Genomic DNA, 23,715 nt, shown 5'->3' on the forward strand with positions numbered 1-23,715 from the left:
TTGTGGGAGGGAGCTGGCCTCTTCTCCCAAGTGACAGGGGACAGGACAAGGGGGAATGGCCTCAAGCTGCACCAGGGGAGGTTCAGACTAGATATCAGAAAGAAATTTTTCACAGAAAGGGTCATTGGGTACTGGAACAAGCTGCCCAGGGAGGTGGTTGAGTCACCATCCCTGGAGGTGTTTAAAAGATGGGTGGATGAGGTGCTCAGTGACATGGTTTAGGGGCAGATCGGAATGGTTGGACTCGATGATCAAAGAGGTCTTTTCCAACCTGGTGATTCTACGATTCTATATAAAAAGGTGTAAAAACCTCTCTACCTTTCAGAACTGTCATCAAGGTTAGCTATCACGAGAAATACTGGGCATGTCAAACATAACATGTATTTATTTGATGTTAACTCTGCATGTTCTTGTAAATCAGGCTTTAAGAGAAGCAATCATCTTCAGGTATTGGAAACATCCATTATTCATGCATCAGATAGAGTTCTTAAAGCAAATAATTTTGAGGCTGTAGCATTTGCTTGTTGCAAGTAAAATATTATAAAAATAAAAAGTTATGCCACATCGCCTCACTATATTCTCTTCAAAAAGAGTATCTGTACATTAATTGCTGAAGTTGAACTCCTTCACTCTTTACAAGAACTGTTATAGAATACCTTGGATTACTTTCCTCAGCAGACTTCTTTCACATCTCCTGTGCTTTACTAATCATATGTAAACAAAGCACATCTCCTCTATGCTTATTCTCAAAACAAAGCTCAATTCATCAGTGAAAGAGGTTTCATAAATGTGTTATTGCCATACCTTGTGCTACCGTTGACATAACCACTGATGGTGTTGATGATACTACAGCAGTCACAGCAATAGTATTTGCAGTACAGGAGGGAGTGGAACAGCTACTGCTGCTGCTGCTGCTGCTACTGACTAAAGATGACTGAGAAGCAGTTATAACCACTGGTTGCTTTTGAGTAGTGGAGGCAATGACTGATGTTGGGACAAGTTTCGTAACTGCTGCATAGTTGTGGGACTTCGAAAGGATGTTGGGTACAAAAGTTGAGCTTGGAGAGGTGGTTACTATTATAACCTGAAAGAAGAAAAAGAACAAGGAATTCATTTGTTCTCTGCATTTATTTATAAGCATGACATTTCAGTAATATATCTGTCTACATGTATTTAGTGTTTGTGATACACATTTATTCAGACCATTTAAAGGTGTCATATTCACATTTGCTGGCAACAAAACTTTAAATTAGTTTGAAGGAGTGGCGATAAACATTTCCTTCAAATTGTAAGGTTTGGGTTTTTTGGTTATTTTTTTATTGAGGAGAGCTATCCAACTGAAGTGGAATTATTTCAAGTCGGAAGGCAAACAGAAATTAAATGCTTGGCTTTATTAAACTCAGCCAGAAAACCTAAAGCACATTTTAAATGGAACTAAAGGGGTTTCAAGCAAGTTTTCAATGCCATTTTCCCAAAATGTTGCACATGCATGAAGAAATGGCAATGAGAGAAGAAATTTTTTTTTCTCTTTCACAAGCAGTTGCAGAGTCAGTAATAGGAAATATTTTTGATCCACAAGGCTGTAAATAATCAATATTTTATCAGTTAAAAAACTTATTTAGGGTTCAAACAATTTCTGCTTTAATTAGTGCTCTCAGTAATAAAAAACTGTCCTGTGACAAAGCAGGTTTGGGTCTTTTCATCTTTCAAAAGTCACATATCAGAAAAAGGTTGGGACATCTTCATGTATGAAATGTATCCAGAAAACAGTTTTCAGGTAAAAATTTGAAGTATTAAAGATCAAATCACAACAATTATATTTTTGAGATACCCTTCTCACGTATGTTGAAATGATTTTAGTAACATCATCAGTGCCAAAACTGCATCACATCTTCTACAGCAGAAGGACTGCCTGATTTTTTCAAAAATAAAGTTGCTTTTGTTGTTGATTTTAATTGTAGTGTATAAAATAACTCCTAACCTATATTCAGTTTAGTCCTGTCAACTCTATTTTGAGAGACATCAAAAACTAGTTCCTAAAGAAATGAAGGCGTTAGCTGACAGAAGCTTCACTAGCTAGACTTTTTTTCTGTATCCCAGACAGAGGACTTATAAGAGAATTCAGAAATTGGAGCTATGACATTATTAGTTGTTACAACAATCTTCCTCCAACCTACTAAAATGTCAAAACCATTCAGAAAGCTGGCATGCAGAAACGAAGAGTTTCATTCATATCAAGCAACTTCATTCATATCCAACCACACTTGCTTAAAATAGTACACACACCTCCAATTTGATTGTAACAAGTCCAACACTTAAAATTACTACAAGGGATTTCTCCCAACAAAATGATCCAGTTACATATTTTGGCATATCTACATCCAACAAAGGAGGGCAGCGTGACAAGTTCAGATACAAACAGGACTATGGCTCCCTAATGAAACAAGTGATGATTTACCATCATGACAGATTAGCAGAAGTCAAATGCTATGCAAAGCAAACCCTACATTTTCCATGTCAGAATAAGCAGAAGCACAACTGCAGAAAAGACCCTGTCAACAGTTCTTTCTCTTCTCCTTTTAGTGTTTCAGTACGCTCCAGTTTTAACTACCATAACATATAACATTCATACTTAATACAACACTACAGGTATTCAGGGCAGGAAAGTTCTTCCTGAATGAAAGATGAGCCTAACAGGAGCAACAGGACAGGTAGGTTAAGCCCCATCCTAGCTGTGAATTTGCTATAGTGAATGCAGGACATTTTATTTGATAGTTTATACTCACTCACCAAATTCTATACGTGTATTCAGAGATGAAATTTGATTAAAGACACTGCTGAAGAGCAGTGAATCAAATGAAAACTGACATCAAACAGTTAAGTGGGAAAAGGCCAGAAAGCAAGTTCTTTATTGCACATTACTTCAGTTATCTTACTTAGTTTAAAAGTTTCCAAAAATGAGGACGTAAGAGCTCTGCTAATGCAAATAGTCATAAAACAATTAAAAAGACTAATAGAACAAATACCATGTGAAAGTTTAAGCTCAACAGTCAAACTCACAGTTGGAAAAAAATGCTTGTTAGCAGCCAGCCTACCATCAGTCTGTTGGTATCAATCCAAATTAATTCCAGAGACCAACTCCCCTCCCCTCAGTCTGTCTTAACTAATAACTACACCAAGAATGAACTCGGTCTGCCCTATTAATTTTTTTAAAAATATTAAGAACAAAAAAAGTAGACACATCCAAAATGCTTTCTAAAGCACGGGAAAATACTCAGGCATGTCAAAATCTGAGTCCAATACAAACCTTCAACACTGAAAACCTTTTCCACACACTGCATTTTAGTGAAAGCTAGGCACATTCAGCTGAAATAACGCAACTGATTCTCATCACTTTAATACTGTTGTTGTAGAATGAGAAATGGCACACTACTACTGAAAAGAAAATAAAGCCCCCCATTCTTTGATCAGCTCTAAGAACAAGCTTTATAGACTCCCAAAAACTAGTTTCTAGGCAAAAGGCATAGCAAAGGAAGGCCCATGCCACCTCTCCTGGAATTTTACTACTGCAAAGAATAATTAAAAATAAGGAAAATAGAAATAAGAAAGATTACCTTTGACCAACAGTTGTTACCATCTGAAGGCTGTTCAGTGGCCTATGTGATCCAGTTCTCAGTGGACTAGTGTCCATATCACAAAACCCAACACCACAAATGGTACTAACTGGCAACCTTGTTGGCAGTCTCACCAGAGAGGCCAAGAATTGAATGAGCATGGAGACTGAATCCCCTCTCATCCCTAGAAGTGGTCCCTTCAGGTCAGGGTTGAGGCACATTGGTGGGGCAGTCTGGGGGAAGCTTGCACTCCCGCTGCCTGTGCTGTACCTGTTCTGTGGATAAAAAGAGGGCTTCAGTCTCCACGGCTGTCAATCCAGGTCCTTTCACACACAGGTGAACTAAATTCATACAAGAGTTTGGTTTTCTCTTTGTTTCTTTTAAAGAGGGATTACCCTATCCCAAGAACAATCCTTTAAAAACAGCTAGACAGTTCACAGAAAGGAAGAGTCAAATATCCCATCTCATTCATTGATAAAACCAGAATAAAGTAACATTTGGCAGCTTCCCCCACATACCTTCTGTGTTGTCGTGTTTGTTGTCTGTGTCGAGGGCTTAGTGAAGGTTATTTTCACAGGCGACATGTGTGGTGGTAAGGAGTTGGCAATGCTTTGCATTATATTACTCATCTTGGGGCTGCCACTTACAGGCACCGTGATGGTTTTAGTGACAGGAGTCACTGCCTTCGGGACTTCTTTCAGGAGAACAGGGGAAGAACTAGAAGAATTTGTTCGCCGTCTTTTGCGGGGCTTTTCATCATCATCTGAGCAGCTGACACCTGGAAAAGAAGTACTTTTTCTAAATAACATCTTCCCTACTTGCAGCTTTCAATGCTTCCTAAAACACTACACAGTTGCTAAATCTTTATACCCACTTTCAAATAATAGAAAAAGAAGATAAATTATTTCTTATCGTCACAACTAAACTGTATCACACTACAGATGGTCTTAGTCCTTGAAATAAATCACACAAAGTGCCATAAAGCAAAGAAACAAATCCCCCTAGCCCCAAGCTACTCAGTTACTGAGTTACTTCATTTAGTTTAAGAAATTAAAAGAACATAAGAGCCAGCACAGGGATTTAATTCCGTCTCCAGAATTTTGACTAACACACAAGTGGGGCAGTATAATTCCATGCACACTTCAGTTTAAAATTTTACACTACACACTTGTTGCTGGTTTGGCTTACAGCAACCGGACTACCAAAGTTTATTCTTCTGTAGTCTTCTCCAATTTCAACCTTTATACCTATTTTCACACCATGCCTATCACTACAGTCCCCTCCTCTCTTTCACCTCAACATAGTATCTTTATATCGCTGCTTTTTTTTTTTTTTATTACATCCTTTAACTATGAAGTTGAAACCTCACTTTATGAGCTCCTGCCCTGTTAGGTGTGCTTTGTGCAACAGACAAAACTGGTACCTAACACACAATCACAAAATAACCAAAAGAAGTCCAATCTCAAAAGGAATTAATTCTTCCTCACAATCATCCAAAGTGCACACATAAAAAAATCTGCTGATATATTCAGCTGAGCAAAGGATAACACCATGATCAATGGGTCTTAAATCTATGTAAAACTTTCCAAAACATTCAACATGTTCACAAATCAGTATAAATGATAGAAAAACACGATTTAATAACCTTAAAAATCTCTTACATTTATTGGGTAGCATTCATGTTTACTAATTTAGCCAGTGTTAAACAATTTTTAAAAACAGAGATAAGCCAGAGATGTAATCCCTGCTTCAGTCTTGAAGATCTTGTTCTGTATGCCTGGAGCTTCAAGACAAAAAATGTCACAGCAAAAAAGCAGCCTCACTGGTAAACCAAACAGACTTGATTGACAGTCAATCTCTAATTAGGGTCAAGATCTAATTACAGTCAATCTCTAATTAAAATAACTAAATATTCTGGCATTCAAAAAGCAAGAATGCAGGAATTCACATGGACAAGAAAGTGCGCAGTAGCACAGCAAGTGATTTCTGAAAAATGGAATTCTCTCTTCGTGTGAGTACCAGCTCATTTGTAGGTACACTTCAGAAGGCTGAAAACTGTATCCACACAAAGATGGGAAACTGAATTAGATAAGAGAAGCAAAGGTTATATTTGAAGTTTGCTTTCAACTCCAAAAAGTAGTTTTAGCTGGCTATAGCAGTACAGATGAAACATGGATCTGTAAGTCCAGATTTCAAAGCTCTAATCAACAATTTACTTCATGGCTCTGAACAAGCCTAGAGGTGATCCCCATTTATAAAGAAGAGATTAAGTTACATGACTTCAAGGTCTATTAGGAATGGGCTTTTAAGCATTACTGTGAGTGCAGGAATTCCAGAATCCATTTGAAATCAAAAATCCACATGCAGCTAGGACATTACGACACAGCTGTTACTCCACTGAGTCACTGAGAAATGCTGAAGAGAAAGGTATTTCTTGAAGCCCTCATCCACAAAAAAAACAACAACACAAAAGAAAGATTCAACTAGCAGAATACTATTTTATGTTAAACACTGCACAGTTTTCACCAGTGGGATTCTGCAAGAATGTTACTCCATGTTAGAAACTGTATTTGCACAAAGTTCCTCATAAGCTTATAGCTACAAGGTAAGCTCCACTATAGCTCACACTTCACGAGCAAGGAAGGAGAGGCATGGAGAGGTTAATGGCTCAATCCGACAGTGACTTGGGTAGGGTCACACAACAAAGCAGTGGCAAAGTCATGACTATTAACTCAAGACTCCTGACTCTGCTCTTAAGTGGGTTTTTTAAAACGAACATAACTGATAAAAACATTCTGAAAGAGATAAGATTCCTTAAAAACAAAACAAAACAAAAACCCACCAAAATTAAACACTCGGGTGGGGAACAAATAAAATCTGGGGATGGACAAAATAAAAATGAGAACCTTTTATTCCTCTATCAGGTGCCTAGATTGGTTTTATCCTCATTACCATGTAATAATTCAACAGAGGAATATATTACTTTAAAAGGTTAAGAACATTTTTGCCCAAATCTTTAAGTTGAAGCTGGGCAATTAGTACATTAAATCAGAAAAATGAAAAATCATAATGTAATGAGTTCCATGGGCTGATATAGCCATTAAAGATGGTGGTTTGCAGGTAGTGTTGTATTTATGTACAGTGTGACATTTCTGACTAGCTAGAAGTTTATACAAACATGCATATATAGTATAGAGGTTCAAATAACTTTAAAATATCAAAGGTATACACAGCAAGCATAAAAATGGCACTTATCAACTGCAGCATTAATCTTTGTCACCTGCATTTTGATAGACAACAAATAAAGACAAGGAAATATTTTTAAATAAAACTACCTCTGATGAGCTGGGCATAGGTACAAGGGCATATTCTGCTTTTAGAATTAACTGATTTATTAGCCAAAGAAAGAAGGGGGATGGGGACAAGAAGAAAAAGACTGTTGCTAAACATTATGTCCTGGATTTCCAAATTTAAATACACGAAAATGGGTATCCAGTGGGGTTTCATATGGGGTTCTCACAGTTGCCCAGGAATGTAAGCCTCATTAAGATTTGGCTTCCAAATAATTCACAAGGTGGCCAAACATAGTTAACTGTAAGCATATAAATGCTTGCTACAATTTATTCTAAAAAAGACTAGGTCAACTGTGAAAGTAGAAAAGATGGACCTCTTCTAACTCAAATAAATGACTACCATGCATTATTTAAGCAGAAGGAACAGGGAATTCCTCTGCAGAAGCAGCCAGCAGTTACCTTAAAGACAACTTCTGTACAAGATGGATTAGAAATCCACTGACAAACAGTAATTCCTGTATTTTATTTTCAAAATACTTTTCACTCTTGTTGTCCCTGCCATTACTGCTCCCTGCAGCATCTTACAGTGAGTGGATTTATCCTGAACACAACTTCTCTGAAAAAGGGAAGCCATAAATTCATTCTTCTTCAGACTAAATGAAGGCATAAAGGCACTAAATGACTTGCCCAAGGTCAGAGCGTTTAACTCAGTCCATGCTTCAGCCACAAGACTGTCCCTTTCTTTCCCTTTTGTTAATCAGATGCTAGTATCACTTACTTTTGACGTAAACAGTACTTCCACTTGGCAAGACGACTACATTGGAGGCTGGACTGGCAGGTCTGGGGGACTTCACTGTTGCTACACTGCCACTTGGAACAGGGGTAGATGTTGGGGTTGAAGTGGTACTTGTGTAGGAATAGCAAACCACCACTGAAGAGGAGAAAAGACACCTTCCATATAACTGAAGTGCAGAATCCCATTATTCTATTACTATTTTAACAACTGAAATGGAAGTCAAAGACTTATTGGGTCATTATCCACATCTTTGCCTCTACAACCCTGTTACCATTGAATACTCCCCAGTTTGACCTAAGACACAGCCATGGAATTAATGGCCTTCAAAGACAACACAGAACTCTAACCTCCCCTCCTCCCATTCCCAGAAATTTGCGCTGCCGATTCTGGATTTTTTTTTTTATTCTTATTAACCTGATATTTTGCGTCAACATTTGTTATTTATCATTTTAGCATTAATTCAACACTTCAATCTTTTTGCTTTTCTTTAAATGACCATACCTAGAGTGGTAACTAATAGAAAATAGCTAGTGTCTCTTGGCTGAAGAAACCAAAATATTCCTTCAGTAATGAGCAACTGACTTTGCTAACCACCTTTTCTAAACTGTTCTTTGTAAGCAATAGTACAATGATCCAGCACTCCTCACAAAACCAAAATGAAACAGTCTGTTTCCAATAGTGTTACATGTTCTCTAGTTACACGGAGCACAATTTGAGCCTATTCAGTCAAGTTAGATGGAACGCGTACTAGCAATATTTAAAAAGGCAGAGCAGAAGCAGAAAGCAATCTTTTAACTTCTTAATTTGGTATATTTAATCTGAAGTGAAAAAAAAAAAAACCCAACAAAATTTTCTTGGCTTTCACCAAAATCTACCTGCGTTCTTAAAATAAACTGTTCTGAAATACTATTCATCACTTACAGAACTTTACAAAACCTTAACCCATCAATCCAATCTTTCACAGTTTTCCAGAGCTTAACAAGTCAACCAGTGAATTTCTCCCTAATATCCTGGCAATTTTTTTTTTCTTTAATTTCAGTTGCTAGTGTACTGGCTAACAGAAAGCTGTCAAGATTTGTGCTGCAGATGCTACAAGGCATCTTTTTTAAAATAAGAGGGTTTTTTTCTTATTTCTATAATTACTGTGCAAGAAGAATGATACAGACTTTTTAAAAAAATATCTAACGCTTAAAATCTAAGAGAACAATTTACACTGTGACATTTTTATATTCCCATAGATTGCAGTAAAATCCCAGCTTTCTCTCACCTTCTTTGTTCCCAGTCTCTGCAGGAACCGGAAGAGATGCATTGTGCTGAACAGCTGCATTGGCAACAGCATTAGCAGTAACAGTAAAAGCCGTTTGTGGAACAAGCCGGGGCATCAGCGGCACCAGTCGACGACCTTCTATAGACCATTCGGAAGAGCTGTTTGGTCCAGACATACTAAACAGAAATACACATTCTATAAGCATTCCCCCACGTTTCCAAAACTCTGAGTAGTCTTTATTTCGGTGCTTTTTTTTTTTTAACAGTGAAAGTCTAAATGCGGTTTCTAAAGACACACTAGAGCAATAACCCTCAAATTTCCTCATTTCATTTTTCCCACCTGATAGAAAAATCCTCACATTGAAAATTTAAGAGTGGCTTCTCTTACTCTTGTTTTACAGAGCCCTTCAAGGGCTGAAGATCTGTGGATGTCATGTTCAAACCCCTCCTATTAGGTTAGTGACTATTCAGGCAGAGTTGGTACACTCTCTGCTTCTGGATGACAAAAACACCTAGACATCCAATAGATTTCACACGACTACTAAACTTGATTACGTTACAGGGAAAAACCCTTGGCTTCTAATGCAGATCTTTTTTTACCTGAACAGCCAAGTTTTCAGACTTGTTAAAGCAGTCTCAAACAAGGTAAGAGAACATTAAATGATTTAAAGACACCCATGCATCCTCCTCAGTAGAAACCAGCCTGCCGCTCTCATTTCCTCTTAACTTTAGCACTTACACGCAAACTAGACTGTTTCCAAAAAATGCTGCTCTTATCTAGATGAAGCACTTCTGTTTACAACTGTCTTATACTAGTCATTTGTCAAATCAGCAAAACCAAAATGATAAATTATTTTTCAATGCTGCTATATCCTTAAGCAAATCAACTACTTTAATGTATTAATATATTCTGAAAAACAATTTTGCACGTGAATTATTATAAGCAAGTTGCTGCAAAAGCCAGCACAAATGAGTTCATAAAATGCAGATCTGCTCTGTTGCTAAATCCTGACACACTTCAGTGTTCTTCATACATATTCATACAGTAAAGCAGAGCTACATCAGCTGAGGTAAAAATACATTTTTAAGATTGAAACTACAAATGTTGCTTATAAGAAAGCTACCAAAGTTGGCTTTCCTAAGGAGTCAGAGAATTATTTAAGATAAATACTATACTACCAGTTATCACTTACAAATAATTACCATAGGAAAAACAGAGATGCAGCACTTCACAATTGCACCTTGTCTGGATGATAATATCTCATCCATTTGAAGTTCAGCACCTCAGGACAAATTTTATGCTTGTTCTGTAAAATGCTAAAAACAGAACTGCTACTTTAAAAGGAAACTTTACTCAAGAAAAGAATTCCAGTTTGACAATTAAATGCTTATTTTTCTTCCCCCCCCACCCCCCCACCCCCGCACTTTCTTTAAAGAAGCATAAGGAACTCAGTAATTTTCGTTTGGTGAACAACCCATTTCTGAGTCTTCAACCTTGAACATCAAAAGCACTAAAATATTAGATGTCCTTCTGGAGCACTAAAACTGTATGCTGACTTTGGCAAGTCTTGGATCAAACGAGTGCTAACTCGAAATGGCCTATTTGTACGACTTCCTTTTTTTTCTCCCCATAACATCTAAGCTACAGGAGTCAACCTTAAAAATCAATGGTTATAAAATGGAAAAAGGAAGAAAAACACAGACACTTACAATTCAGTTCTAACTAGTCACACTGTAAAGTAACTATCAGAGATACAGAAGCGCTTGCCCCCTTGCTCCTTTCCATCTCTCAAAATAACATGGAGCTTGTGAAAGCAAACGCAAGGAGGAAGCAGCCCAGTTGATGCCAGCACAGCAGCCGCCTCAAGCAGAGAACAGCGGACACTGATGTCATCAGTCAGCTTGCTGCAGTTTTTTTAACTCTGACCATTTTTTTCCCCTCTAGTGGATGACAGTGTATCAGCAGAATCTCTGACACCTCCTTCCCTCCCCTTCACCTTGCTATGTAGTTAAGTTCCTCTTAATATAACCTTTCCAACTGGATATAAATAAAACTAAACTTACAACAAAAAGTAATAAATCAAACAAGCTCATCCTGCTTATGGATTTCTCCATTTTCTCTACTCTCCGTTTCTAATGGTCTGCCCTCCAGAAAGCTTTTCATGACAAAAACCTGTTCCTTATATTCTACTTGTACAGAGAACGGTATGCCTTCAGACCCAAATTCTACAGTACTAAACCATTTCTAGTTCCCTGATGTAAATTTTATACAGCAATTCCTTCATCCATACACCATTTTAAATACTGTTCTTTGAGCCATCATCAATAGTCAAGGCTGCACCGTTCAGTTAAGTCATAATGGATTTTCCAAAGGGTATCTTGGGAAACCATGCAGAAAATGACCTATAACTTACTTGTGTGCAATAGTCGTTAGTCGTTCATCATTTACTGCTCTCCGAACTTCAGCACGATGTCTCTCTGTTGAAATACTATTAAAAAAAGCAATATATTTTAGTCAGACATGCACGTTTATCTACAACTTCTAGCTAAAATGAAACTTATGAATAATCCACTCAATAGATGAAAGGGAACAGGCTTTTACATTGAAGAGATTGTCACTTAACTTTTGCAATCACAGTAAGAAAGAATGAATGTGTTATTTTTCAAAATACTACTGAAGAATAAGAAGAACATCATTGTTCATAAGGTATTCCTGCAAAACAGCTAGGATTCAACCTCCTAATGAGAGCAATCAATTTAATGCACATGGTAGTAAAATTCGCAAAGAACATGCAATGTCATTCCTTTTGTAACTTGGGCCCAGAGACCTTTAAGCCCTACCTTGATGAAACTCCCAAGCCAGCACACATCTATGAGCTAGCTGTAAACCTTTTAACACTCAGTATCTCACAAAACATCAAGAAAAAGTAAAGTTTAAACCATAGAAGCATAATTGTTTTCCTTATTAAGAACTCAAAGCAGAATAGGAATTAAACCCCCAGAAGATGGAGAATTAGTCCTCTAAATTAACATTTGCTCTGTGATACTAGCGATAGAAACAACAAGCAATATTTTAAAAAAACAGGGGCATCAGTTCTTATTTTAAAAATGTCACGGTTACCTAAGCACTTTAGAGAGTTCTCCAAGAAGATCCTTCTTCTCTTTTGTAAGGTCTCCCTGTGCACGTAAGGCACTGATGACGCCTGCATATGCCTCCAGTTCTGAAGAATTAGAGCAAACAGTATTTCTATTTAATGCTCACAGCAAAGGGAGAAAAAAAATAATGTTATTTTCAGTATTACTGACAGTATTCTATTAATTTTCAAAATCATTAGGAGGAACACATCTTTCAATTATTCAGTGCTTTTCAAAAGAGATTGATGATCTAGAACTCCCTCAGTCAATTACTTTGCACATACAGCTTTTCCATGAAACAACTGTATCGTCACAGAGGATCACCTAGTTTATAAATCCAACCAAATATTTCAAGCTCTCTGAGTTGACAGTTGAGCCAGAAAGCTTGAAGGAACAGTCCCAATATTTGGACAGCAGCTCAGAATTTTCTAGAAGGAGAAGAAAATCTTTAACACATATCACTAAAAGTTTCATGGAAAAGCTTGGCTTGAAAAAGAAATACACTGTCAGAAAAGAAACTGATTTTTTTCTGTAATGCCTTTCCTTAATTACCATGGAGGAGATCAGTTTTTTAAATATGACCATCATAATCTTTTATACCCATTTACTTGATATGTACAACTTCCTGAATCTTAAAAGAATGTAGCACAGTTAAACCTGCTCAACACAAAAGAAACAATCCAGCTGTTCTCAAATGCAGAGCCATCACTAAGACGAACTCCCAAAAACACAACTCTGTTTTAATGTAAATTTATAATTCCAGGTGACTTATGCAAAAGAAATGTCATTCCATCAGTGTTTTACAAAACAGAATAGTTAAAGGCTACTAAAACTTATGAATTTGGCCCTACTAAGTAGGGTGAAAATACACCTAATGCAAATAAAAGAGTCTGCTAAGTATAACTTGTTTTGCTAAGCTTAGCACACCTTACGAAAACATTACTGAAACTCCTGTTTTAAACCAGAAATACAAATTCTTTTAACACTTATATAGGTGGCTTTCATTCAGCATCTCCATTTCAGCAGCCAGCCCAAACCAACCCCACAACAGATCCCCCTAAACAAAAAAAAAAAAAAAAAAAGGAGCAGGCCATGATCTCTGAAGTTTGCTGCAAAACAAAGACTAGTGATATTCTAAAAAAAACCCCTTCAGTTTAGGATTCCAAAGAGCTAATTTACAAATCAAATCAAGGAATTGTGCTGAAAAGAAGCCCTGCTCTCCTGTCCGGATAAAGCAGACAAAACACAAAGCAGAGCCCCTTTGGTAAATTATGCAGCCCGCACAGAGATGCTGAGCAACCTACAGAAGCATTAACAGCTTCAATTATAAAACATTTGCTAATTAATGCAATGTTTATTACCAATATCAACATTTATTTAGACAACCATGTTACAATATTTAAGATACTAATTATTTTCCTCGGTTAACAACAAAGTAATTCTCAGTTAAAACCATACAATTATTTAGCAAGGATAAAGTTTTTTTCATTCTGCATTATTATTAATAGAGATGCTCTACACTAGAGCTTTAAAAATGCACATTCTGACCTTTTGGAAGCTTGCGAAGATAACAGAACAGCTGTGATTAGCTTCCTTACTCTTACATCTATGTAGCAATCACTAACTGGTATGCTGTCTTTTCAACACAGAATACATCAAATGGCCAAAAAAGTTTTGACAAATAAATATTATTTGAAGTGTAAGGCGCTACCATCACCCCCTTATTCAGTTACAAACCACAACTGCCGCAGCAACAACACCAAGTATGGCATGTCTCCAGATGCATTTCAGCTTCATTTACATCACTGCATTTCACTCACGACAGAGAACTCCACTACTGCCGAACGGCCAAGAAAACAAGATGTTGAGCTGAGAGCTGGAAAAGCAGGACTCTAAAGCAGTTGAACACTGCTGGATATGCCTATCAGACAGCTATTGGCTCCCACTGCCCGGGGCTCCTTCCCCGTCCAGTCTTGCGGTGGGCGTGTTTAAATCGAGAGCTGCTCTACCCTAGAGGAGACAGGGCTGCTCCAGGCTCTGAACCTCTGTTAGGCTGGCAGGGCCCCCTTGTGGGGACACAGCTCATGCCAGCAAAAAAAACCCAGATTTCCATTTTTTTTATTTTTTTTTTCCCTGTCAGCCTAGGTTATGTCATTGAAGGAGGTGTAGCTGCAGTTCTGTTTGGCTCAGCTGCACCAGCAAGATTCTGCCAGCACACTACTGTCAGCTGGGGTGGAAGTTTTTTTTTCCATGCTTCTAGCCAGCAGAGCTACGTTAACATAATTTAGCAGCACATATCCGGTCCAAATCTTTCAGCATCCTGTGCTTTCTCCTTGTTTTCATACTTCTTAAGCCTTACTTAAGACCTAGGGCTGTCACCTTAATGCATGTACAGCTTAGTTGCAATGTTGTGCACAACACCTGCATTGCTACCTGTTCCAACAGAACACAAATCCCAGATTCCCAAGAAACTAAATAAAAAGGGTAAAGTGAGGGTTCTCATAGTGTATGAGAACCTTGGCACACTTAAGAACCTTGGCACATCACCTTTTAACATTCAAGTAAAAAGGGAAAAGCTGCAACTCGACCGTCACAGGAAATCACGGGCAGTTTCAGCTTTCCTCCTGACACCATCACTCAGATTACGCTCCTCAGAAGAAAGTCTGAAAAGAAATCTAAGCTGTTTTTTTTCTTCCTTCTAATGCTACAGCGTATTTAACTGGCAAAATATCCTTAACTAAATAAAAACAAATTCAGGTGCAAGGACTCAAAAATGGCTGCACAAGATCAGATCAATGGTCTAACAAAGGATTCTCCCTCTCCTGTGGTTCCGAAAAGTGGATGTGAGGAAAGAGCAAGTATTTTTATTGCCTTCCAGAATACAAAGGTATGTCTCCTTGTACACACGTATTTACAAAGACTGAGTACAAAAAAATCTCCCAATGTAAATCTACTGGACAAGGGTCTCATATTTTGAAATACATCAGAAGCAATGCAAAAAAGCTCTTGTCAGTAACAGTGAAAAGAAAACATCATTTTCACACTTCCCTGGTTATCTGTGTAACCAGAAATCAAAATGTTTTTTTCTCGTCTTTACAATGGCACCTTTACTACTTGAACTTGCTCTCACCATGTCAATTAAACCAGGGTTCCATGATTTTTTTTTTGATACAGAAAGGTGCCCAATACAGACCTGAAAGACAAACAAAGTTCCTACTCTCTCAGAGCATCCCTTTGTATGTTAGTAGCCATGAAAAGAACAGCAATACAACAATAATATTGAGGCAGAGATGGATCAGGGCCTCCGTGACAAATTCGACCAAACCAAAACAATTCTCCTCTATTCATTCTGGTCAGGCAAACAGCATCTGCCAAACACCATTTTAAGCCAGGACTGTCAAACCAACGACAAATGCAAAATGCAGAAAATGACTTGTAAGTTGTTTGTAGACATACTAAAGTATTTCATGAAAGCAGCAAGCTAGCAAATCTTGAAAGAGCAAACATACAGACCCACAAACTGTATCTTACTGTACCCAGTTTGCGAAGGATCCTCTTGCATTCATCTCTGCTGAGATCCAGAAGAGTCGGCCACACCACAGGCATCTTTCCCTTGTGTTCCCGTTCCCACAGAGCTCAGCCTCACTAAAACAAAAAAGCAATATAGAAACGTAGTAAGTGCAAATCCATCATTCACCGACTTCCCGAGCCGATTAATGCAAACTGTCCTCAGCTTGCTCATAACTCCATCGACACACTCGCTCTCATCCGTGCTCCAACCTTTGTAATACCAACGCTTTGCCATGCAGGAATTCAGCAGTTGCACAAGGCACGGACTTCCTACATTCCTTTGCCGAAATCCATCACCGAAGCCTTTTCACCGAGTTTTCCATCTCCTTCTCAAGCCTTTTTTTTTTTTTTTTTGTTTCACGCTGAAACGCTCTCCGAATCGATGTTCGAGTCTCCTCCCTTCCAGCCAGCCGCACGCCCCGCTTCCCCTCGGGGAACGCATTTTCGCACTTGCCCATTATATGACCGAACAGCAAAGAAACCCTGAAAATTTTCTTCCCACGTACCAACACCAGCACCCACTCCTCAAAAAAAACCCTAAACACCCAAACACGGGAACACCCCCCTCGCCCGATCGCATGGCGGCGGGATTCCAGGGCAGGAGGACGCATCTCCCCGTTGCAGCCAGCGGGGATAACGAAGGAAAAGGAGGAGCCGGAGGGGGCGAGCCGGTTCGTGGCAGCCCGCGGCCGCACTCCCTGAGCGGGGAACGGCGCGGGGGGCGGGAAGCACCGCGAACAAAAGCCCCGGCGCCGTCGCACGTTCCACATCGCGGCTGAGAGGAGGGAGGGTCTCCAGCAAGGGCGGCCAGGGAGGGGCAGCCGCCCCGAGGGGACCCGCGGCCCTGGGGAGCGGCGGGAGGCGGCGGCGGGTCCCCGGGCTCGGGGAGCTGCCCCGAGGGAGAGCGCCCCGGGCGAGGCGGGGAGGCGCTGCCGGGAAGCGGGACCCACCTGCCCGGCCGTGCCTGGCACATCGAAAGGCTCCTCGGCGGCAGAGCCCCTGCTCCCCTCCGGTGCCGCTCTCGGGTTTGTTTGGCGGAGGCGGCGGCGGCACCGATTCCCCGGGCCAAGATGGCGGCGGGGGCGAACTGCGCATGCGCGGCCGCCGCGGAGCACGGCGGGAGTTGTAGTCCTTCTGCTCCCCCGCCCGCCCTCTGCGAATTTAGGAGATGGACGAAGCGGGTGCCAAGATGGCGCGGGAGGCGACACGCGCGTGCGCGGCGATGGGGAGAGATGCACGCTGGGAGTTGTAGTCCTCTCGGCAGGTGTCGACGCGGTGGGAGGCGGTGCCTACAATCCCGCCATGGCCCAGCGGCCGGGTACGGACAGTCAGAGGGGACAAAAAGCTTCGCGCGGGGGCCGCCTGGGTTGGGGCGCGCTGCGCTGGCGCCGCCCGAAGCCGCGTCCTAAAGATCCCCCTAAACTTTAGGCGTGGGCGGTTTAAGCCTTTTGCAAAGGAGCGTGGCGGGGATAACATCAGCCCTCGCGTCAAGAGGCGGTTTCCAGCTTTCTGACTTATGAAGGGCCGCCGGCTCCGCGCGGGGCTGTGCGGGGTCACCCGCGCTTCTTTCCGTACAAACCGTAAGGTCGTAAAATCCAGGCCCCAAACCCGCGCTCAGAGCCGCTTCGGCGGGAAGCGGAGCAGCCACCTCCCCCAAAAGCTGCGGCGGTGTCGGAGCCCCCGGCCTGTTTATAAGTAGCGGTGATTATAACTTTTATTTTCCTGCAGATTTCCCAGAAAAGCAGTAGTTCCATTTCTTTAAAAGTCCTTAGGTCAGATTAGAAATAGAAAATATCTCCGGGGTGAAGCTGAAAAACGGTCCATCTGTCTGTTCGGTTTGCGTGTTGCGGCAAAGGAGGAAAAAGAATCTGATCATAAAACTGTCTGCAAGATGATCGCTAGAAAAATCATGCTAAATCCCTTCAGAATGGGCTTTTGCAATCGGCTCCGCAGCTCACAGGGCTGCGTTTTTGCTGCAGGCACTTGTTTTCCACACCTCATCTTGCACACTTTCTGCTTCTGCAAAGCAAACGCCTGGCCTGGGGACACACGGTTTGATGGAGAGACAGGCAGGGCTCCTTATTCCGCTCTCTCCCAGAAAATCCTGTTTTATAGTTGGCTTTCACAATGCCAGGAAGGGCTGGATGTTTGCTAAGGTGAAGACAGGCTGGATGGATGGTGTGTGCAACATCGATTTCCACAGCTGCAAGTGCTATTATTGCCACCTAACTACAGCTAAAAATGTTTCTTCCCTGTGATCATTGGTGAATGTTTCCTCACCTGCCGTTTCCTATTGTTCTTCACAGCAGTATAAACCTCAAGTACTTCAAAGCAATTATGCTGAACAGTATAGGAGAGCTAGGACAATTTCCTTTCTTTTTTAATACTTTCTTAAGCCAGAACCAGCTGAAGGAAAGTAGCATCATCTCTGCATAATACTAGCTAATGAAAATAAATCTCCTCAGCTTTGCACAAACCGGAGGAAGATGCACACCATGTTAGTACCAAAAGGTGAAGCTCTGCTTTGCAGGTCAGGAACTCCACTGCAAACTCTGGACAACAGGAACAGGCAGGGCAGCCTCACTACTTACCAGAATAAAATAATCTTTTTGAGGTCTATTCTTTGGTTGTTGACCGCGATGCTGTAGCAAAGCATCAGTTTTATTGTACCTGAGGTGTTTAACAGCTGGCCTTTCTATTTGTAGAATAAATCATTCTGTGAGCAAGAAACTACCAACACTTCTTTTTTAAATAAAATTCATCTACTAAGGTGTAGATTTTAGCTGAAAGTTTTCTTCAAGTTTGTATCTTTATTAATCCACTGTTCTCATACACAGTGAAATCTCTGTTAACAACACAGCTCAGAGAGAGCACACATACATTTTCTCAGCTCTGCTTAGCACCCATCTTCTTTAAACTTAAAAAAAACCCCACCAAATTGTTCTTGTTAAGAACTTTAATATTCTTTCAAATGTGGATGGAACTGGCCAATGGGATCAACAGTTATTATGGGCAAGGTGGACAGACACACAGCAGTGCTGACGTACATACACATTTATGGACTCAAGAAAACCATATACACTTTGTCATGCCCCAGAACTTCATTTCCTTAGGTCTGTAGAAAAGAGATGTAAAAAAATGTATAAAGTGTCTGAAGGTGAAATTGCTGCATTTCTACAGATGTTATAAGGTAATTTCCAAGAATACTTGTTCCTATTATTAAGGATGAAGAGCCAGACATGGAAATATATGAGAGAGGTCCGGGAAGTCCAAAGGCCAAATTCTGTGTGTAGTTACGGCAGCATCGTTGCCATTTACTTCAGACTAACTTACAATCAATTCTCCATTACCCATAAAAAAGGGAGGGCTGAAATACCATGGACAAAGAAAAAAAAACCAAAAAAACCAAATCACATAAATAATGTTTCCTGAAAAGCATAAGTCACCTGAACCAAGGCCAAAGCTCTGTGGCAGTTGATCAACTGCGATGGATCCACCAAGGTTTTGTCTCTGCAGAGAATCAGAGATAAGTCCGAGCACACGCACCACAGCTACCAGTAAGCCCAGCAAGCTTTGGTCAGGAGGGTCTTCTTGAGTCAAGAAGCCCTAGACAGTCCCAGGAGCAGTATGGACCTTCCTCTGTAAGACCAAATTAAGGTTATCTGGACTCAGAATGCCTGCATGCTGCTAGCTTGGAACTTCTAGCCTAAATCAGGCTGGTTACTCAAAGGAGGCTGAGATTTGATAGCATTTCTCCGTGTCTGAGGGACAAAATATCAAGAGTGTTCTGGTTATATACTAAAAATACGAAAACAAAGACAATATTGTTGAGGCTTACTTCATTAATACAGAAACACGGAGAAATAGAGAAAGCTCCAGGGAGACCTTATAGCAGCCTTCCAGTACCTGAAGGGGGCCTGCAAGAAGGCTGGAGAGGGAGTTTTTATAAGGACATTTAGTGATAGGACAAGGGGAAATGGCTTTAAATTCACACTTTGAGTAGTGTTCAGTTTTGGGCTCCTCACTACAAGAAAGACATTGAGGTCCTGGAGCGTGTCCAGAGAAGAGTGACCAAACTGGTGAAGGGGCTGGAAAACAAGTCTTACAAGGAGCATCTAAGTGAACTGGGGTTGTTTAGCCTGGAGAAAAGGAGGATGAGGGGAGACCTTATAGCTCTCTACAACCACCTAAAAGGAGGCTGCAGAGAGGTGGGTGTTGGTCTGTTCTCCCAAGTGATAGGACAAGAGGAAATGGCCTCGAGCTGTGACAAGGGAAGTTTAGATTGGACATCAGGAAAAATTTCTTCACAGAAGGGGTTATCAAGCACTGAAACTGGCTGCCCAGAGAGGTGGCTGAATTACCATCCCTGGAGGTGCTTAAAAGGCAGGCAGTTGAGGTGGCTGGGGACATGATCTCGTAGTAGACAGGTACGGTTAGAGTTCATGATCTCTAAGGTCTTTTCCAACCTAATGATTCTATGAAATTGGAAGGGTAAGATTTAGATTAGACATCAGGAAGAAATTCTTCATGATGAGGGTGGTGAGGCACTGGAACAGGTTGTTCAGGGAAGCTGTGGATGTCCCCTCCCTGGAAGTGTTCAAGGCTAGGCTGGATGAGATCTTGAGCAGCCTGGTCTGGTGGGAGGTGCCCCTGCCTATGGCAGGGGTGTTGGAACTCGATGTGCTTTAAGGTCCCTTCCAACCCAAACATTCTGTGATTCTATTAAAAATCCTGGAAAATGCAGAATATGAAAATGCTATCATTTTTTTTCTAGCTTTAGTTGCCTTCCAGATGTCAATCGCTTTCTTTGTTCTCATTACCTGCATGCTCAGTCTCTAGGTAAGTTATCAGTTAAGGAGGCCCAAAATTACAGAGCACTTTCTGACTGTTTAGAAAGCAAAACAACAGAGAAATTTGTTGATAGCAGCCATGTTTAATCATTTCCTAAGGAAGCAATGCTCAACAGTGTAAAAAAAACACAAGGTAAAAGTAGTTTGTAATAATCCATTTTTGGTTTTGCAGTCAAGGCAAGCTAAGAACTCATTTAATTAAAACAGCTTCAAGCAGTAAATCACTGAATTTTTGTAGCTTGGTCATATTGGGCTGGTACCTCAGCTCTAAATGCATTAACAGCAGCTCACCATTAGTCTTCCTTTATAACATCAGAGATGAAACTGGGATCCCTCAGGACCTGTAGAATTCCTCATCTGATGTGAGCTACTGAGCAACCCTGCACAAGTTGCATAGCCTCTCTTTTGCCTCAGTCTCCCACTTTCATAAAGCATCTTAAAAAACAAAAGCCACACATTATGATTTATAACATCGTACTGCTGGGTTTTTTTTTTTTATGAATTTGCTCAATTACGTGCATTTAAGCAAAAATTGTTCCTCCTATCAATTATCACTGGTTTAATTCATTAAACTTTCTGCGTGCTAACAGAATAATCTGTGTAGCACCACACTTCTTTTTAACCCCTAAGATAATAGAAGGGGGAAGACAATGGTTGGGAGAAGACAATGAGCTGTAGCTTAGAAGCATCAGTGGTGAGGTGGCCCAGGGGAGGAGCAGTGAATTTAACGTGGAGAAGGTGATTTGTATGCAGCCCTGGTCACCAGGATAAAGCTGGGCTTCTCAGCTCTTTGGGGGCTTGTAGGAAATGAGCACAGCAACCTCACTGGATTATTAACTGCATCACCACTTGCATCACTACAACCTGATTTATACAGACTCCAAAATAATCCTTTTTCTTCAGACCAGCTTTTCCTAGGTAGGGGAGGCACATCAGCCTGGTGCCAGAGAACTATGCACATATAATTCTTACTCTTAATGATTTATTCCTTCCTTCACACAGCTACTGCAGCTGCTTCTTTCCTGCCATAAATGGTGAATTTTCAGCTTCCAAGAGTGGTAGGTTGGTAATTTCAAAAGTAAAATTGGAAAATCGAGGAAAAAAGTATTATTATCAGCATGCCAGCAACTGAGAAAAGAAGTGAGAAACCCATTATGCTTTTTTACTAAGATGAGCCCAATCAACTTAGAGAATTTAAATTTTGTAGGGAATTTAAAGATGATTTAAAGTATCTTCCATGTCTTGCATAAGAGAGAAATAGCCTTCTCTAATGAAAGTTAAATTATTTCTTGGCCTTTTTTTGTTTCTGAATTACGTGTCTTAACCCACTGTGTTTCACCTTTTTTAGGAGGTTATTCAGCAACTTGTTATGCTTTTCTGACACAATCGTCTCTATTTTAATTTAATTCTATCGCTCTCAGAGCACTCCTAAACTCTCTCTTCCTCCTCAAATGCTTTCCCATTGCATTTTTTCTCTTGGCTAAGAGAAGAAGAGAAGCCTAGGGTTAGGCACTGGCAGCTTGCCAGAGAAGCCTTTTATGTACAGCTTTGTCAGATAGAGGGAATGTTACCCAGGACTATTGGTGTTTAAATCCACAAAGATACTTCAGCTGTTTTCCCTGAAGATAACTTTGTGTTGCCAGTTAATAAAGATCTCTTTCTTCCCCCCTATTGTAGAGTAATACATATTATATTCAGCATACGCATTTATTTTACAAATCATAACAGCTTCAGTGCTGAAAGTACCTAGATTCAGCACGGCTTAAATCCATCAAAGTGCCACTGTGCATCGAGTCGAGCATGTTTTTAACAGTCTGCTACACTGAGGCAAAAACTTGATTATATAACCTCAGATAATGAAAAAAACCCTTCATTGTGTCATTCTATGACTCTGTGATTCTAAAGAGCAAATTAAAGTCTCTACCCTCCGCAATCTTGGGAGGCAGATGCAAACCTACCTTCTCTTTGTACCATGCTGTATTGGTAAAGAACATCTAAACTTGCTAGGAAGAAAGTGAAGGCATTTCTTGGAATAGAAAACGTGGGAATAAGGCAGTGTTAAAGTTACCGCTCCACTGTACAACTTGCATCCTTATCTATGGTCACATATGCGTATTATAAACCACTGTTAACTCCAGCCTACTTCTGCAATTCAAGGGAACATATCCCAAATTACCAGTTAGTGGAATTCAGTCACACTAGGACCTGATTTGTGTTGTATTTTAGGGGGGGATGCATATTCTCCCTTGCACTTTATAACTCATCAACAGACTGTGTATTCTAAGTTCAACTCAAATCATGTGTGAATGACCTCCTCCTGATTTTGACTGCGTATTTTAGAATGCATCAGCTGTAAAGGATATATTTTATCACTCTCTGGAGACAGGAGACCAGACAATAAAGGCAGCTCTATGGATAACAGGATAAACACTTAGCAATCATAATTACCCAATGGCAAATAAAACCAGGTATTTGTTTATCTGGACAATCACTGACCTTATTTTTCCTAGCAATATAATCGCTTATAAACTTTTTATGCCCAGCTGATTTTGAAGGATTCCATTCATTTGCTGTACCGTGAATTCAGGAAATTATATTGATCCTGGAACACCTAGCAAATGGAAGCTTATTTAAACCTATAGCATTGTTGTAGGGTGGAAACAGCAATGGAAAAGGAAAGCAAGCTGCCACTTGCAAACTAGAAGTAACATTTTTGTCACTGTGCAGCCTTTACCAAAACTTTCAGAAAAGTACACACACTTTTTAAGAGGTTAGTCTGAGCACTGTTGGCAGCAAGGCTTGTGCCGACAAATGAAGGCAACGTGTCACTCCTAAGCTGGGGCAAAAAAATAGGGAAAATAAAAAATGACCTGGATTCTCTCACTTTTAACTCCTTCACAGTGATACAAATGTGTGTCTTCCTGTTAGCACTAGCAGCACGGAAGGCTGGAATAATCTGCTTGGGCTGGCTGAACCCTTCAGAAACTGCAGCAGCTCTGGTAGAAGTAAGGATTGGACTCAAAGCAGTTGCTTGTAATTTAGAGGGCTGCTCTCCTGTGCAGGGAGGGAAAGGGAATTAGCAGCACAACGGAATATAGGCTGCTATGAGTAAATAGCTTAATACAGGACACTTGTAAAGCTGACACAACACCCTCACATAGAAGCACAGTGCTGCTGCAACACCTGCCCTC

At 40.4% G+C, this 23,715-nt stretch overlaps 1 protein-coding gene across 5 annotated transcripts in view; it reads right to left on the bottom strand.

Moving 5' to 3' along the window:
• EMSY (EMSY transcriptional repressor, BRCA2 interacting) overlaps positions 1 to 16,755 on the bottom strand; it is a 40,526-nt gene extending 23,771 nt beyond the window's left edge. For 4 of the 5 annotated variants that reach the window (XM_069883281.1, XM_069883282.1, XM_069883278.1 and 1 more), the window contains exons 1-8: positions 16,625 to 16,755; positions 15,641 to 15,749; positions 12,091 to 12,190; positions 11,384 to 11,458; positions 8,971 to 9,146; positions 7,686 to 7,838; positions 4,133 to 4,392; positions 805 to 1,084 (exon numbers count right to left, since the gene is read on the bottom strand). In XM_069883281.1, coding sequence (XP_069739382.1) covers positions 805 to 1,084; positions 4,133 to 4,392; positions 7,686 to 7,838; positions 8,971 to 9,146; positions 11,384 to 11,458; positions 12,091 to 12,190; positions 15,641 to 15,710 — 1,114 coding nt within the window. In that variant the 5' untranslated portion in view covers positions 15,711 to 15,749; positions 16,625 to 16,755. The remainder of the gene's footprint in view (positions 1 to 804; positions 1,085 to 4,132; positions 4,393 to 7,685; positions 7,839 to 8,970; positions 9,147 to 11,383; positions 11,459 to 12,090; positions 12,191 to 15,640; positions 15,750 to 16,624) is intronic. The other variant, XM_069883280.1, reaches the window with a different exon arrangement.
• Between the last annotated feature and the right edge of the window lie 6,960 nt (positions 16,756 to 23,715).

This window comes from Phaenicophaeus curvirostris, chromosome 1, assembly GCF_032191515.1.
Source record: "Phaenicophaeus curvirostris isolate KB17595 chromosome 1, BPBGC_Pcur_1.0, whole genome shotgun sequence".
Taxonomy (NCBI): domain Eukaryota; kingdom Metazoa; phylum Chordata; class Aves; order Cuculiformes; family Cuculidae; genus Phaenicophaeus; species Phaenicophaeus curvirostris.